Source organism: Suricata suricatta, chromosome 5 (genome assembly GCF_006229205.1).
Source record: "Suricata suricatta isolate VVHF042 chromosome 5, meerkat_22Aug2017_6uvM2_HiC, whole genome shotgun sequence".
In the NCBI taxonomy this organism is placed as follows: Eukaryota; Metazoa; Chordata; class Mammalia; order Carnivora; family Herpestidae; genus Suricata; species Suricata suricatta.
In genome coordinates this window covers 106291010-106309240 of record NC_043704.1, presented here as the reverse complement: position 1 = coordinate 106309240, position 18231 = coordinate 106291010, and the positions used below count along the sequence as shown (strand labels likewise).

The window sequence follows — 18231 nt, the reverse complement described above, 5'->3', positions numbered from 1 at the left end:
AAAAGTCTGCCTTTGTCCCTCGCTTTATGGTGTAATGTGTGCCCTTGGTCACCGCCCCCCGCCCCCCAAGCCATGATAAACGCTGGCCTTGGGTGATCTCATCCTCTCCCAGGGCTTCAATCGGCCTGTCTACACAAATGACTCACAAACCCTCAACTCCAGTCGTCCTGCCAGCACTAGCCCACAGCTGCAGGCGGCTGCCGAAGCACCGCGCCTTCGTGGATCTCCCACAGGCACCCAGAACTCAACACCTCCTACTCCACAAACTACTCCTGTGGTTCCCCATCTCCATAATCTACACCTCTATCCTTCTAGTCCTGAAACCCTCAGCATCCTCCAAAATGTCTTTCCCATCCACTGTTCTTTTCTACTTCATTGCCACTAACTAGTTCATGCTTTTATGGTCTCTGGCTCCAACAGCAAGAAATTTCTAACATCTGCATTCTCTTCCACTTTTCTTCAAACTACCTCCAGGTACCTGACAGGGTCACTCCCAGCTCAGAAGTCCGAGAGGTCCCCACTGACTGCAGAATCAAGTCCCAACTCCAAAAAGTGGCATTCGAGGCCTTCCGCACTGTTCATCCCAATTTCCCCCTTCCCTATTCCTACCATCACCACCCATTCTACACTTTGTTCACTCCATCTTACAGACTTTCTTTTACAAGCCATTCCATCTACGAGGGATGTCTATTAACCCCTGGCCATCCTTCACCAGGGTTATGACCACCAGTGGCAAAGAACCTCCCTTAGTCTCTAGATCTGTGCTGTCCACAATCGGAGCCTCTAGCCACATACGGCTCTTTAGTGCATGAAACCACCTTGTCAGAATGCAGATGTGCTCTAAATGTTCCATGTGCTGGATTTGAAAATTTAAACATACAGCATCTTCATTTTCTATACCAGCTACATGTTGAAATGTTTTAGATAAAATGGGGTAAAAATATGGTTTTCACTTTTATGTGGGTACTAGAAAATTTAAAATCATGTGACTCATTGTATTTCTATGAGCCTTCATTTATACATTATGCCTTTATTCAGTTAAGCAATACTGAGAAGCACCACAGCAGATTCAGTGGTGGAAACAAACAAATTAGGTCCCTGACTTCAAAGAGCTTACAGTCTGCTAGGGAACTTACGTTCTAGTTGTGGTTTATACACGTACGCAAGTCTAGACGGCTTTGCTGAATATTAAGCACAAAGAACAAATAATCAGGTACTTACCAACTAACTAACCATATCCTTTGTACTTCTCATGCTCTAGGTCCTCCCAAAGATGACATCACACGTGGTAAATGAGATCGATAACATATTGCGAAACAAGCCCTACAGCAAAAAGGACTATAGATCATAAAGCAGTGCATGAGCCACAGGACCTGCATGGTTACAACCGCAGTCTACACTGGTACAGAACGGTGTTACTAGCCAGTCTTTGGAGTCACTTAGCAGCCTGCTGCTCAACCTCTAGTATTCCCGGATTCTGAGGTATCTGCTGTCGCTACCACTGTGCACCTGAATAACGAGCACATCTGAAAACTCACAACCAAGAAAATCCATTCTATTTTCTTATCTGGGACTGGAGTCACCTATTCTTGCATTGTTCTGTGTGCCTCATGCTTAAGCCATAGAAAGTATATGAGGGGAAGACCTGCTGCCTTCAGGCATTCAGTAACTTAAAGAAGGCTGTACAGATATATTTTTTCAAATGAATAAAATCCACAGAGGCAATGTGGATTACATCAGAAAGAGTAGGCTATGTTCACTCAGAAGTCCTACTTGGGAGAACAGACAAACAATTTTACATTTTTTTCCTCTATTTTCACATTAAGGTTATCAACGGTTGTCTCACTTGTCATTCAACAAAACTAAAATTCCTGGTATTTGCTTTCATTACCTTTTAAAAACATTCACTGCTGCTCGGCCCCAAGAATGGCCTTGTATTGTAGCTGACCCAAGGCGTCTCTATTAAGATTCTATTAATGTTCTGTCCATTCACATATAGAGATAGTGAAAGGATGAACACCCAATCTTTGAGATATGATGGCTAATTTATGAAGGGAGGATTACACTGCTATGGAAGCTTAGCTTTGAATAAAATATAACGTATCTGCAATTGAAGTGCTCACTTTGGACTACATTTTATTAAAACCTGCTTTATACTTTTGACTGCTTGTAGGCACAGCTTCTGCAAGTTTAAATATTTGAGCTTTAAAAATAAATATACAAATGCTCAGTTTTGCAAGTAAACCTGTAAAATACCCACAAAGGCAAATGTTTGCTGTTTAATTAACACTGGGATTTTACAAGATAATGCTTGTTTTTGAGCAGCTAACATGAAAGTGAATCACAGACTGTGAAAAATGCTATCACTACTCAGAATATGCTGGGTGAATGAACTTACCTAGTGAAAAACAAATGTTAAAGAATTTCCTCATTCTATAACCACATTATGTGTACTAAACTAAATGCATGAAAGCTCTCTGCATGGATAAATGGGGCCTAGCCTTGTTGTACACAGAGATGGAGGTCTAACCTTGCCATTACTGGTTACCCACCCTCCTGAGTGTGCCTCTGGAGAAAAACTGTGAGACTATATTGTGTGTACCTGCAAGGAGCGGAAACTTTGGGGGTGGGATCCTTGCTCTCTATTTGGACATATGAGCATGTACAAAATTCCAATTTTCTGGCTAGCCAGTACCCCATATAGAAATCACTTTGACATTTAAAGATTATACAATCAGCTTAAAATGCTATTTCCTGTCACTCATTTCCAAATATGCATTTCAGAATTAAGTTCTAAATCTTAAAGCGTTAGTGTGAGATACCAATGAATTTTCTTTTCTGTTACTACTGTCTATATTCTAATAAGGAAACAGTTGGGTTTTTGCCCAGGGGAACTAGATTAATGATGGAACTAGATCATCCTTCAGTTGTTCATTGTGTATTCAATCCGGTGAACTACTGTATGCATAAATGAGCTGAAGTTGTCTAATTGGAACTGCAATAACTTATTTGCTTAGAGTAATAAAGCATTTTGTGCATTTAATCTCAATTTTTATCTGATCTTTCATTATAAGAGTGTGTATAATCTCCACCTGCATAAAATAGGAAGAATCATCTAAATATAAATTATGTTGGCAAATTAGCAGCCTTGAATGATCCCCAACAGAAACAGCAATTTTATTAATGAAGAAAATGATAAAATTTTGGATTGTTATTGAAATGTTTTAATCACTGCTAACGATCTCTCACTGGATTTTAGAAATACTCTGCACTAAAACTTCTCAAACTCATTAAAAAACACCTGCAATTAAAACCAAATACAAACATTATTGCTCAGCCATTATTTTAACCAACAAATCAAAGCCTCTGCCATGTAAATATACTAGATTAGGAATGTCAGTTACATCCTTAAAAATGTCCATGCACTCCCGTATTCTTTCCTGGAAAGAATCTCGCCAGAGAACATACCATTCCGAAGGGTAACCTGGGGAGCAGTCATCTGCATACTGAAATCTCAGCCAGTGGAAATGCAAACTAGATGCTGGGTGCCTGGCGGTCCACTCTGGGAACTACCACTTCATCAATAGTGCACCATCTGTCAGCAGATGTCAGGGCCTCACTGCAGCCAGCTTCCGGGCCACAACTCCTTACAAATGAGGAAACCAGGCCTACAACCCAAGGATTCAGTGTTCCAGTCCAGTGCTCTTTTAAGGGTAAATTTTATGAAAAATTCTGTAGGTACATTTTTAAGTTAAAAAAGCTTGGGTAAGAATCCAAATTCAGAATCCATTAAAAAGGGGCAAAGGTCAGAGGAGAGATGCAATGAACATTCATGGAAGCCAATAAGAAGTTAGTCTCTAACCACAGCCATGAAAAGCTAAACAAACCACTCAAAAAACCCTCATCTTCAATTAATACCCCTGCCTGGGAGTCCAAAGAGGTAGGAGATAATCCCCTAGAGCCCAAATAGACAGATGTGTAAATTAGTTCTCTCTGCGCATGTGCAGGTCTATGCATCCTTTGTGTCTCCAGAAACAGCCGTGACTGGCACACACGCTGAAAACACAGAAACCGAGCGGGCAGGACAGCACAGAGGCACGTGGTGGCGGAGGCCTGCCACGCTGCCCTGCGACAGAACCACACCATGCCCAGCCCTGCCGCACAGACATTTAATTAGCATCTCAGGAACTACCAAAAATGCACATTTACATGTGTGAGAAATTTACATAGTAATGTCGAATAATATAACAAAGGCGTCTAGGGAAAAATATAAATTTTAAGAAGCAAAGTTTAATTATACTTAACAAATAAGACCTTTCACAAGAATTCTGGGTATGAATCCAACCTCCATATTCTGGTTAACTTCAAACCTTGTATATTATTCTTTCCAATTTAAAATAATTTACCAAAGACGACAACCAGTAGATTTTTACTGGCTAAGAAGAATTTCTAAGATGTTTATTAAGTTATAAATGAGAAACTAAAAATAGGAAAATGTAAAATGAGCCAACACTTTTTAAGCTTCTACTTACCACAAGGAGTGCAGGGGGCGGGACTATTGAATCGATTTTAATCCCAATTACAGCAGAACCCTTTTTATTTTACTGGAATTGGATATGGGGTCTTTTCAAGATACAAATTCTACAGCAGTTTTTATGAACTAAACCAGATGTAACACATAATTCTATGTGCCACATAGTCATTTTATTAAAAAAAATTTTTTTAATGTTTATTTATCTTTGAGAGAGACACAGAGCATGAGCGAGAGACGGTCAGAGAGGGAGGAAGACACAGAACTAGAAACAGGCTCCAGGCTCCGAGCTGTCAGCACAAAGCCTGACGTGGGGCTTGAACCCACAAACTGAGATCATGACCCGAGCTGAAGTTGGTGCTCAACCGAGCCACCCAGGCACCCCCACATAGTCATTTTAGATATGAGAAGTTCTATAATTCCCAAGAGTAAAGTACCTGTGCAGTAAATCCTGAATGAAAACTGGCCATGTGAGTATATGCCTTATAAACTTACACACAGAAATTTAACAGTACAGAAAGTTAGAAGTCATGATCAGAACCAAAAGGTGCTATAGGTAAAACTCAAGACAAAACCAAATTTTGCTTATTTGCTTTTCTACAAATTATTCAGTTTATGAATTCAAGACACAGTCTATTAGGAATACTAAGCTGATGCCCTTTATCACCACCCCATCTCGGGTACCTGGTAGTGCAAGAATGGTGGCGATTTCCCCCTTCTACACAGACACTGCCATCTAGTGGCATTTCTTTACCAGCAATTCCAAAACAAACAAAAACTTGGCCCTCCTGATAGTAGACCCTGCTGGTTTGTCAAATAAGCAAATGCATTTGGTACACAAAACTCCACGCCAAACTACTGACCAGTTATTTATCTACAAAAAAAAAAAAAAAAAAAGTTAACATGGTAAGAAAAATAAACCTACATCTTACACTACTTTGCAGTGACTCTCTTGTGACTTCCCTATTCATTCCATATTATCCGATGATGGCACAATGGATAATAATGCACCAAAGAAAAATAAATTGCAAACTTCTAGAAGCAGTGAGGAAATATAATCCTCAGTGAAGACAATGCTGATCTAAGTCACTAAGCAAATGTGCTCCTGCCCCTGTCCTCCTTCCAAGTTCTTGGATGTGGGCCTACCAAAAACATCCAATAGTACAGAAGATGAACTCCTGATGAACACTTCGATAAAGTTATAAGCAAAACAGCAAATATTATTTATAATATTTACCTTAAATTTTGAAATGGAAACTAAAGGTTAGAAATTAAGATGATTAAAGGTAAGGTTTGAAATTAGGAATAGGGTATTTCTTTTGAAGTACTGTTTATCTTTTGAAATTACCAGATGTGGTCAAAAGTTAACAGGAATATGAACCTGTATCGCCTGTGATTCCATAACCCAATCACAGGGTTTAAGTAGTACAGGTTTAAACAGCTTACCAAACTTTTTCAAATCATGGCACGCACCAGAAAAATGATAATTATCCCTCCACACGCTGGTTAAAAAGAGCAAGAGACTGCTCTTGGCTGGACCCATGGGCTGAAGAAGTTAACGTGAAGAGGCTCTGCTCACAATCGATAGGAACCTGTGGACCAAAGGGTCAAATTTATCAAGATCCTAACAGAAAAATGCCAACGAGCACTAACACCACTAACAGGTCAAACCAACATGGTAGTGTTGAGCTGACCTCCCTGGTCACCCAAGGCCAAAACCACACAGCTGAACAGGATCTGCTTTAACCCCACAGGGCAACTGTCATATGCCTGTCCACTATTTTTAGGTTGACTGCCTTTCTTTTATTTAAAAAAAAAAAAAAAAAAGAAAGAAAAAAAAAAGAAGAAAGAAACGTTTACAGTTTCTCTTCCTTAAGTTGGAGACACCTTGTTTTTGTTTCAAATCACAAATTCAGAGACTTGTAAACATGAGGCTTCTGTTCAATCCCCAGGGGAAAAGATTCATTCTGATATTTATGGTTCAAAAAAAGTTGTAACATTGTGGTTAGAACACAGAGAACCAGTTATTAACTTCTTGCTACTATTATAAATAACAGCTCAATCCAGGTTACTGTGACCTCTGACAGATCAAGGAAACAAGTTATTTTCTCCTCTGGTGATTACAGCACACTGCATGACACTTTTTACCTTTTAATAAATGTCCTGGTACTCTGAGTTTCCCTTTTAATTTCTTTAATTTCAACAATCTGTCCAAAAAAAGAGCCAATGAACAAATACGGAGTTACATTTTGTTGGGTTTTTCAAACCCTCAAACTGCAGACTATAAAAACATCTTGTGTGTCTCTCACCCTGACCACCCTGCTACTTTTCCATATACCACAGGCCACCCGTAGATACAAAGCCAGGGGGCAAAGCTGACATGGTCTACTTGGAGCCAGTCGACAGGAGGGCGATGAGGCCTGATGAAGCACTTATGGACAAAATATAGTTCCTGTAAAATTTAATGTTAAGGAAAAATTAAAAGCCCAAAAGCAATTCAACAAAAAGAGCCCATCTCTGTGGAATGTAGTTTCCCTCCTGACACTATAAAATGACGATGATGTCCAGTCCTATTGTCTGCAATACAATTTACAAAAGACTATAAAGAATGAAGAGCATTCACAGGAAATCCATTTCAATTTTAAAAAGAAAACACTTGAGACAGAAACCTAGAACACTATCACAAAGAAAATATCTGAATTCCATTTAACCTAAAAAGGAGCTAATCAAAGAATATGAGCAGGAACAGGAAACTTATCCCCCCCCCCCCACCTCAGAAGAGCAAAGGAAAAAGAAGTCTCCCCTGTCCAGTAGTGTTTTGGCTACAGTTGGCGTGAAAGCAAAGAGGCTGTGAAAGTTCAGAGCTCCTCTCAGTTGCAGAACTTGATTATTTGGGGGAAAACCACTCTAGTATTCCCAGATGATTCAAGTTGGAAGTGTCTGCTATTTTATTATATCAAAAACTCCACCAGTTGGGGCGCCTGGGTGGCTCAGTCAGTTAAGCAACAGACTCTTGGTCTCAGCTCAGGTCATGATCTCAGAGGAGTTTGAGCTAGTTAGTAGACTGATTCCCAGGCAGTTTTTCTTTATAGTTAAATACTCGGACAAATCAAAACCAAAATGAACTACTGCTTCTAGACTTCGGAAAATGCCAAACAACTTTTAAAAGGATACACTGTAGGGTTGAAGTTCTTCAATATAAAGAAGGAAGCAACAATGACCAAGACCAGGAATAAGGTGTTGTTATAGAAGATGGAAAATGTTGTAGCTTCATAATCGGCAACTTCATTCTTCTTCCACAAGATTCTGCAGACAAACAATCAAGCTTATAAATATGTATTAAAATCTTTTAAATACCACATGGCTCTAGTTCACTATAAGTAAGTTCTTCCTTAAGTATTCTGAATAGGATGTATTTTCAATATTTGATTTAATCAGCATTGTGCCCTTTTTTTTTTCCTGCTGAAAAAGGTATTTTTACTCTACTAATGAAAATAGCTGCTGGCTACATTACCTTTTTTCCCCAGGCAGTCAGGGCTTTGCAGGAAGGGACAGATTAATTGCAATTGGCCTGCTTTCATCAACAGCCTGAAGAAATATCTTTCTCTAGGTCCTCACCTAAAACAAACTCCATCATCGGTGGCCAAATGAAGCTTTCCTGGCTATTTGCTGGCTTGAGACTCACTAGCCTACAGATTTCAGCCTTCAGTCTTACAACCAGCTGTGGCTCAGAGAAGCCGACGTCTCTGCAACGGCCGCTAGCCATCTTTAGATAATTAAAACAAGTAATCTGCTTGATTATTAGGAGGATTTTTAAATTTTTTATTTAATCCATTATTATGTTTTATTAATTTACTAAAATTTTATCTTTTCGTTTACCTCTTCATACAGGCAGCAGGAAATTCCAGGTGGCCTGTGAATACGGGAGCCTTTATTCCATTTGGTTAATTAACTTTGTAAAACAGTTTTTAAAAGGAGAGGTTGTGACTAGTGGGACGTGAAATCAACTGGGTGGATTCAACACTCAAGGACAATAACTGAGTAGGTTCAGACCAGCATTAAAAAAAAAAATAGAAAAATATCAAGTGTATCATCTACAGCAGGATAATTATTATTTTGTGAAACATTTGCATATGTGTGTGTTTGACTGTATTTGGTCAAAAAATAAAGTATTTTACTGTGGATCATTATCAAAAAGGCTGAAAGCCATCACCACTGATGCTCTGTCCTCCCACAAGATACATACTATTCCGGGGCCAGATGATCCCCTCCGCCAATTGTACAGACAGAACTATGGCTAATGTCCCTGGCACCTGCTACATTCACCAAATGTTCTAATACAAAGTCAACAAGGTAGACTGTAAAGAAGCTAAATGAGATAAACAATTTTCATCACAAGAAGTTTGTGGTCTCAAACATAAATGCCATAGTTCTTTAATTCTATGGATAGAGTCAACTTAATATAACTTCTATTTAAGTTTGGGAGAAGTGAAAGATACATTAAATGCACAGCCATCAACTCTAATACAGCTCCTGATTTCAGAGTAGTTTTAAATGTAAATTTAAAAAAATAGAGGACTTGGAATTGGGAGGAAATACATTACGCCATTTTAAAAATGATCAAAGAAAACATCATCTCAGGAAGTTGCATAGTCCCAATCTGGTTTAATGCTAGAAAACACTCAGCTCAGAACAACTGCCTCTGTTTTTTAGACTCTGGCACAAGACACAACAACGACAGGTTCCCTAAATAGGCTACTAGCCTGCCTTTAATATGGTTGCTCAGATTACCCTACCTCCATGAGAATACTCCTCCCTACCTCCATGAGAATACTCCTCCCTACCTCCCTGCCATGCCCTGAATCAGAACCATCTTTAAAACAGTTCTAAGAGAAAGAAGGGACTCAATACTTCAGGTTACTGCTGCTCCCAATATGACCAGGTGTTGTATCGGTGCATACACAGGGCTATCCTGGACAGCCTCCAGAACTTTTTCTACCCATCCATATCTTGGTTCATTTTGAAAAAATGAAGACACTCAAATGTGGTCATCAGCAATAGTTCTGCCAAAGCTTCACTGCTAAGAAATCTAGTTTGGGAGAGCACTCTCAAGGACTCATTTTTCCAAGGAGCACTTCCTACAAAAGGAAGACTGAGGCCAAACTCAAGAACGCTTATAATCACATAATGCTAAATGACAGAACATTGACAAGTCAAGAAATAACACACACCCTGCGATGTTAATGAATCTCTGATTCTCCTCAGCTAATCTCCAACTTTGAATGGATGCCAAATCAGTTTCAAAGTGGCATGGAGTACATATTCCAAATGATTGTAAATGAGGCCTACATATCTAGGCAAAGACATATGAATAAGCCTTCTCCTGAATCTCTTGAAACAACTTACTTTTGAGGGAGAAAAGTGCTAGCTCTTCTTCTTTTTTTTTTTTTTTTTGAAAACCACTAGATCTTAGTGAGAGTCTTGGTCAGTTATCAGAGTGAATTTTGAGTAGAGACCTGGGTACAACTTTACCCAGTGAGGTTTTTGTGAGAGGAATAGTAATAGCACAAATTTCTACTGATGACAAGAACAGAAACTTTATAATCTTCTGACCCTGCATTTTATGTACCCACAAAACCTGACACAGTCAATGGCAAAGATTTTTCATTTCTACTTCCAACTCTTATTCACTCTTAGTGACTACCTGAATACCATGCTGAGAAAAATTCTAAAACGTATCCCAGGATCAAGAACAAGTGCCAGGTCAAATGAGGCAAGTCTGCAGTGGGCAGAGGAGACCCATTTGCCATTTCTGATATAATTCATCAGCTAAAACGTACAGAGCTGTAACAAGCACTTTGAAACTGAAATGATGTGCACTCCACATTACTTTAAGAACCACTTTCTTAATTCTATAATTCAGTAAAACGATTTTAAAAAAGTCTCCTAGATTCTCTAACCTCTGATGCTATGCAAAACTTTACAATCAGAAAGCTACGTAGCCAGACTGAATTAAAGCTGCTCCCTGAAAAAAGGCCTTCACTGCCACCATTTTAATATTGTACCCTTCAGAGTGCATGTGTGCTGGCTCAGTCCATAGAGCATGTGATTCTTGATCTCGGGGCTGTGACTTCGAGGCCCATGTTCCGTGTAGAGATTACTTAAATAAGTAAGATTAAAAATACATATATTGTACCCATTTTTACAAAGGATCTACAGTGGTACCCATTTCTATGTTTTAGTGGTTTTTCAAAACCACTGTAAAAGACATTTTCGTTAGGTTACTCAGTGTCCCTTAAGTAAGGACTGATTTGATAAAGTCCTTCCGAGATTCGGTGCAAAGAAAGTTTCTTTTCAGAACGACTTACATGCTGCTTCTCATGAGAAAATGCAAGTGTAGGACCTCAGACACTTCCCCTAACTCTTGGAAGCTCAGAGCAAAGTTCAATGCTCAATTGCTGTAATTAACTTTGAGGTCCTTATTCATTGCTTTTTCCTCACTTTTAATGGTTTCTGTTTTTGTTTTATATGCACTTTAATATTCAAGTCTCCACAAGGTCTTTCTGGAGCAAAGTGGGTTAAAAACTCCATCTCACAAAGCACTCTGCAGATACTAAAACTTAGTATCTGTGAAAACCACCTCAATGCATGACTGTACTAAGCCCATGTAACAACTCTTAGGCACAAGTTTATTCAATCATTCAGAGACTTCTGCTACTTGGCTATTAGACTATTAAGCCTTCTAAGATTGGCTGGCAGGAAAAGTTGAGGGGTAAGGGCTAACAAATGTGGCACAGATTTAGGCAACAGGAAACAAACGGAGTTTTCTTTTTCCCAACCAATACAGATAACCAAGAACTGTATGTCCCGAAGGAAGCTCAGGAACGGAAATATCACCACCTAAAAATGCTCACATACAACACAACGTAAACTCTTCAGACCCGGAGGGGTTAGGCGATACGTTCAAGGTCGCATAGCTATCAAGTGGCAGCGCCAACACTGGAGAGGTTCTGCAAGCTCCTAAGGTCCAGGAGAGCAGTTGGGAAGGAGTACAGGGTCTCAAGCCACACTGCCCGCGTTCTTGTTACAGACTGACCACACGCTAATCCATGACCCTGTGCAAATGACCCAAGCTTTCTGTACCTGTTTCCTCAAATGTAAAATGGAAATAACAGCCCTACCTCACAGGGCTCTTTAAATGAACTGCACAGAACACAAATATAAGCATCTGGTGGTGGTAAAAACCAAAATGTCAGTAAATGTCATTCCCATTATTACATCTTCTACAATATCGTTTAACCTCAAGCAATTATCCACATTCTATTCCATTCTATTCTCTACATTCTCTAAGCGGGAGCCAACGCTTATTTTCTACAAAGCATTCCCAGTTTTGATTATCACCAACATTTTAGAAGTCAAACCTTTCATCCTTTTCCTTTCGAGACATCTTTCTGTTATCAGCCTCAGAAAGTTTTCGAGTCACTTCTTTGGAAACTGCGTCCTCCCTCTTCTGTGCTACTCTAGAAAACAAAAGAAAAAATGTTTCCACATGCCCCAGAAATGAATAGCACACTATCTGAAACACTCTGCACTCATATTTTATGTTAACAACTATGTGATACTTACAATTCAAGAAATAATCTTGATAGAAAATTCCAAGTTTATTATAGTAGCCAAAAAGAGAATTCAAGAACTTCTGAGCTATAGTTTATTAGGTATGTTTTAATTTTTGCTTAAAAGGGACAATTTTTCCTGGGTTCTTGGATGGCTCAGTCAACTGTGTGTCCAACTCATGATTTCCGTCATGATCCCAGGGTCATAGGATCAAGCCCTGCATAGGGGTGTGCACAGAGCAGGGCCTACTTAAGATTCTCTCTCCCTCCCCCTCCACCCCTTCCTTTGATTGCTTGCATACTCTCTTGCTTTAAAAAAAAAAAAAAAAAAAAAAAGATACTTTTCCAAAGTTTAAGTATTAAAGGGTAAATAAGTCAAATGCATTTAGTTATAAATTATTATACTCCATTTTATTTGTTAAATTTATTTGTTCAACAATTTGATACGGTATTAGCAAATGATATAGAATTTTAATTCCAGTAAATAAAAAGTAAACTAGACTTAAAAATACAAAGGGGAATTAACACCTGTAACATATTAAAGTAATGCTTTTAACTCTACTCCAAAGAATAATTTCACTAAAAATAATACCACATGAGGGATTAACCATAGCACTTTTAATTAAATGAACCACTAGTTGTATCAAAAGATAGTATCAGCCAGAAAAGGCTAGAAGTGTTATTCAATAGATCAGATCAGGGAGTGCATGGGTGGTCAGTTGAATGATGGACTCTTGATTTCAGCTCAGGTCACGACCTCACGGTTTTTGAGTGCAAGCCCCAGTTAGGCTCTGCACTATCAGTGCAGAACCTGTTGGGATTTTCTCTCTCTCCCCCTCCTTGCCCCTCCCCTGCTCATGCCCATGCTCGCTCAAAAAATAGTAAAAAAATTTTTTAAAGATCAGATCAGAATCTTCACTGACAAGCCAAATAAAAAATTAAAATGTATATTCATCAGAAAATCCTTTAGGTGAATTTTGAGATGTGGCTACTAGTGAAAGAGAGGATATGATAAAATGCAAAAAGCCTGCCAAAGTTAATGACATTTAAATTCAACATGGTATATTTTTGATAATATGGGAGACCCTGGTTAGCCATAAATATAGAATAACCGATATAAGCAAAATATAACAACAGTCCCACTCTGAAAATGTTCAACATGATACTGAGATGTATTAAAGCAACAGGAGGTGGAACATAGAAATCTGTTCACTCCTATGTTCAATTAACAAATCCCTTGTTACTATGCTATATTTAGTTCTGGTCAGTGTACTAGAACTAAGGAAAAGATTTGGAGAAATTAGGATAGATTCCTGAAAAGAAAGCCCAAGATTGTTCAAGGGAGGTTTTCAACATTTAACAAGAGCTTTTGGGATACAAATCAAACACAAATTCCCAAAGACCCAACTTCACTTGATTCATTTTATTATGTACAAGTTCGGTTCTTAAGGTCAGAGACTCTGATCTCTGAACCTCTCTAGCAAAGCAGGCACTCAGTAAGTGTTTCTTGAACTTCACATAGGACCACTTTTTCTAATGCCAGCTGATAAGAAATGGATGTGGTTTAGGCAGAAACCTGAGAACAGGAAAACACACATACACACACACACGTACGTACACACACCCCATCAAGATGCTAGGACACAGGAATAAACTATTTACAAAACAGTTAGGTATCTCCAAGTATCTTGAGGACAGACCATCGGTCCATAGGACAAATCTTCCCAAAAAGACCAAAACCAGATTAACTAGTTAACTTCTCTTCTAGATCTAAAATCCTATACTCACCTAACAAACATACAACAACCTGTCAGGTTGTTTTGGAACTCAAGAAGAACCCTATTCTCTTAGGGCTCTTAAAAAATAAATCCTACTCAGCACTGAACGCTCTAAAACAAAACAAGGGTCACTCCAGTAGCCCAGCAATCAGTCAGCTGAGATGACCCACAACATCAACTGTTTTTCTTTTATTATTTTTTTATCTACTTTAGAACCTTTCCAGAATAAAAAATAAATACCATCTATTTAACTTCCGAAAGAAAAACATCTTTGCAAACACTTTTTAAGTCATGGCACCTTAAAAAAAAATTCCTACAGGCTCTCACCCTCAATCTCTCTGACACTGCACATAAACATTTGCTATGTGCTCAACACTATACTTAACATATTATCCATGTTACCATATTTAATCCTCACCATTTATGAGGTACCATTAGTACCCCCATTTTACAGCTCCAGAATCCGACGTCTAAAAAGATGAAATGTGTGCTGAAGGCTATACATTTAAAAGCACCAAACGGGGTTCCTGGATGGCTCAGCCAGGTAAGCATCAGACTCTTGATTTCGGCTGTCAGGATCTTGCAGTTTGTGAGATCAAACCCTGCATCTGCCTCCGCAGTGGCAGCAAGGAACCTGCTTAGGATTCTATCTTTCCCTCTTTGCTCCTCTCTCTCAAATATAAAGAAATAAAACCAAAAAAAAAAACCCAAAAAACAAAAAAACACACCAAACCCCGGCAGAACTGAGACCAGGAGACCAGATTCCAGATCGTCAACACATAAGCTACCTTCCATCTCCTATGAACACCTACCCATACTCTGATCTTCCCAGGCCTTTGAATTGTAATGCACCGTGTAAATCTGTGGAAGTTTCAATGTGAGCAGTATTTAATATTAAATCAAAACCACAATTGAAAAAAAGAAAACAATTCTACTCTGAGAGAACCTATTGAATCAAGTCAGTAAGTCACTAATATTTAATGAGCTAAAAGGTACCATTAATTGTTGTAAGGGACATAAAAGACATGGCAGTGGCCCTCAAGAAGCCTAAAGCAGAAGTGAGAAGGTAAAAAGAACATAATTTTCATTCCAAAAAGGTTAATGAAAAATAATACCCAAAAAACAAGTCAAAAGATGTCAAGCCTCAAAGGGATTGAATTCCAAGAACTTCACAAAGGATGGGTCACACAGGGTGCCCAGATCTGAGGCCTTCGCTATCCACAGACAGCCACACCTCACAAGAAAGACAGCACAGCAGGGGCCACGGAGGGCTGAAACCTGAATGGCAGCTGGTGAGGAGGGCTGCCAGGGAGGAAGATGACAAAGATGATCACTCTACTAGTCTGAGCAGAAAGGTGGTCACACAAACTTAGGCTCCTCTGGGTCCAGAGCAGCAGCAGAGAAGCTCTTGAAGCCACTTCCAGCCACTGAGGCCATTTCTGGGCTTCTTCCAATAAATCCCTGTTATTTAAGATCATCTCAACAGGTTTCCATTCCTTGTCATCCCAAGCCTCACACAGGGACAACAAACTTAGAATTTATATTATGTGTGATCCTAAAATAGGAGACTCTTTTACATTTTCACACACTTAGAAGAAAAAATGTAATTAGCATTAAAAAGGTCAGAGTTTAATTTAAAAACAAAAACAAAACAAGGCCATTTCTGTCATGTTCAAAAGCAGTACATGGAGAACCCAAAAATATTCTTTCCAGAAAAAATTCCATTTGGCTTCAGAAATGTTAACTTACTTGGTGGTTTGCTTTTCTGATGAAGTTTATTTATGTATTTTGAGAGAGATAGAGAGGGCACCCATGCATGCGGAAGGGGCAGAGAGAGGGAGAATCCCAAGCAGGCTCTGCTGAGCACAGAGCTTGATGTGGGTCTCAATCTCATGATGACAAGATCACCACCTGACCCTATATTAAGAGCCAGACATTTAACCAAGTGAGCCACCCAGCTGCCCCTGTTTTTCTGATAAACCCCATGATTAAGGCTAGTGCTCAACGGTTCAAAATTTTACCCTCAAAACCTACTTGCATAACAATGTCAGAAGCATGGTCTCTGCTTCACTTAGTTAATAATTCTTTATAGCATTAATATGCCTTCCCACCAAAATATATATACATACATATACAGCTCAAAGTGATACTTCTTAAAAAGACATACAAATGATCTTTAAGACATCCTTCTACAGAAGAGTGCAACATGTAATATATACTTCGACTTGAGAAATATACTTACTTGTGCTTGAGAACAAATTTCACATTTTTGTAAGCAAAGGCTACCAAGTAAGTGCTTACTAGGGTCATCACACTATACAGAACGGCAGACTGAATAAGATCCATATGCCATATTCGCCAATATAACCCTGAATTAAGACAGAAGGGAGGGGATACAAGAAGGGACAAAACATTACCACCCAGTTACAAAGGCCTGCTCAGTTAATTATAGCTAAGCCTAAAAAATACAGTCCAGGTTAAGAAATTCAATACAGTATATGTGAATCTTCAGAAGTGATAAAGTTACAGTCTCAAACTTTTCCAGCTCAGAAAACTTGAGAAAGAGAACTTTCCCATTACTAGTCCAAATGAAATTTCTGCTTCTCCTGGAGAGGAAAAAAATAAATCACAATCCACACCTCAAGTTTCATTCAGCAGGGTACGGTTATACCAAGTACACAGGCTGTTCCAAGACGCCACGTGCAGTCCCAAGCCATAATTTGCATGCTGACGTGGCCATATGAAATCAAGGCACTGCTCTGTGCCTCCAATGAGCCTCGAATTTCACCCTCCACAGCACGTTAAAGGCACGGTGGGATTTAAAAGAGAGAAAAAGATAAAAATCTCGATTTAACTGCCCAACAAACGTGCAAGCAGTAGGACAGACAGGAGATTCAAAACCGGGAGCTCTGAGCTATAAAACCAACTCTGCCCAAGTCTGCAAAGGTTTTCCATCCAAGTGATAATTCTACAACTGTCCTAATAGCATTAAAAAGTTTAAACTATTTCGAGCGCGGGCTCTTGGCGTTGGTCCAACCTCTCTCACCAAATTAGGAAAACGATGTTCAGCGGTGTGAAGTGGTTAACCTAAAGCTACACTTCTAATTTAGTTCGAAGGTTAATGGGAATCTGACTCTAGCCTAACTCGTCATTCATTAGTTTTCCAAAACAATTAACCATAAAGTTTTAAAGCCCGTAACGGTAAACTTCGGGAGCAGAGCAGGTTACAGACGCACGTAGCACAAAATCTTAACGCGGTCGTTTACAGATTAGGGGGCCGCCATCCCAGAACTTAATGAATCACAATCTCTGGGAATGAGGCCACAAGTAACTTTCCTATGATGCCGCCCGGCCACGTTCCCCATGAGAACACTGAGACCCAAAGAGACTACGTGCTTTCCCCGTACTCCGGGTGAGCTGGACACAGCCGCGGGCTAAGAGCCCCAGCACTCACTCCCTCCAGTCTGCCGGGCCCTGCCACGTCCCCGCCCAGCCTGATCCGCCACGACCTGCCCGGCCCGCCAGTTCCCGGCGCTCACAGATGGGGATGGCGGACACGATGAAGGCGTTCCCAAAGAAGAGCGCAGAGGACTTGGCCGAGAGGTTGCGGCTGAAATCCTGCAGGAGCAGGTCTTCCTCGGATTGCTGCTTGGAGCCGCCTTTGGGAGCCATCGTGGAGCCGAGCCGCGAGCCTAGAAGGGCAGCTGGCTGACGCCGCTGGCACCGCCTCCGCGGCCGCCGTATCCACTAAAGACTCGTCAGCGCTAAGCTCGGAGGCGGGACTCCGCACGGAGCGGGAGCAAGCTTCCCCAGGATTGGCCACCGCTATGTAGGTTTCCCCGTGTGACTGGGCAAGCGGGCCAGACTTCCGGATTCTTGGCCAGCCCCTTGGCTAGCTGGCTTCCTGAAGAAGGATGGGATTTGTAGTTTCGTGGATACTTTTCTTTAAAGAACAAAACTTTATAGACATTCCGCTTCACAGGTGCCGCAACGCTTTCCAAGTCATTGGAATTCCAAAATGGAAAACTGTTCTGGCCTAGAGTCATTCAATCGGTCATTCAACAGACGTATATGATTAGTATCCTCTGGGTGTACCCAGCACTAGGGCATTGGAGGAGGAAGAAGAGAAAGATAAGCGTGGATAAACACATGTGAAGTCCTTTCTCCTTTACACATCCATTCTTTCATTAAATATCCTTAAAATCCTATGACATGCACATCATTGTCCCCACTTGGCAGGTGAAGAACCTGAGGGTGAGAGACTGGCAGAGGTAGTCACCAGGAAGTTGGTTCTTTTCAACAAAATAAC

At 40.0% G+C, this 18231-nt stretch overlaps 2 protein-coding genes across 4 annotated transcripts in view; one reads left to right on the top strand and one right to left on the bottom strand.

Annotated features, from left to right (window-relative positions):
- KCNAB1 (potassium voltage-gated channel subfamily A member regulatory beta subunit 1) overlaps positions 1-3049 on the top strand; it is a 452797-nt gene extending 449748 nt beyond the window's left edge. For all 3 annotated transcript variants that reach the window (XM_029940002.1, XM_029939999.1, XM_029940000.1), the window contains one exon: positions 1262-3049. In XM_029940002.1, the coding sequence (XP_029795862.1) occupies positions 1262-1351 (90 nt within the window). In that variant the 3' untranslated portion in view covers positions 1352-3049. The remainder of the gene's footprint in view (positions 1-1261) is intronic.
- A 3654-nt stretch (positions 3050-6703) lies between these two features.
- On the bottom strand, positions 6704-17654 carry SSR3 (signal sequence receptor subunit 3). The gene is made up of 5 exons (XM_029939998.1): positions 17462-17654; positions 16165-16291; positions 11953-12051; positions 7706-7837; positions 6704-6983 (listed from the first exon to the last, which is right to left on the bottom strand). Exons 1-5 carry the CDS (start codon positions 17592-17594, stop codon positions 6917-6919), a joined length of 558 nt encoding a protein of 185 aa, XP_029795858.1. The 5' UTR covers positions 17595-17654; the 3' UTR covers positions 6704-6916.
- Positions 17655-18231: the final 577 nt, after the last annotated feature.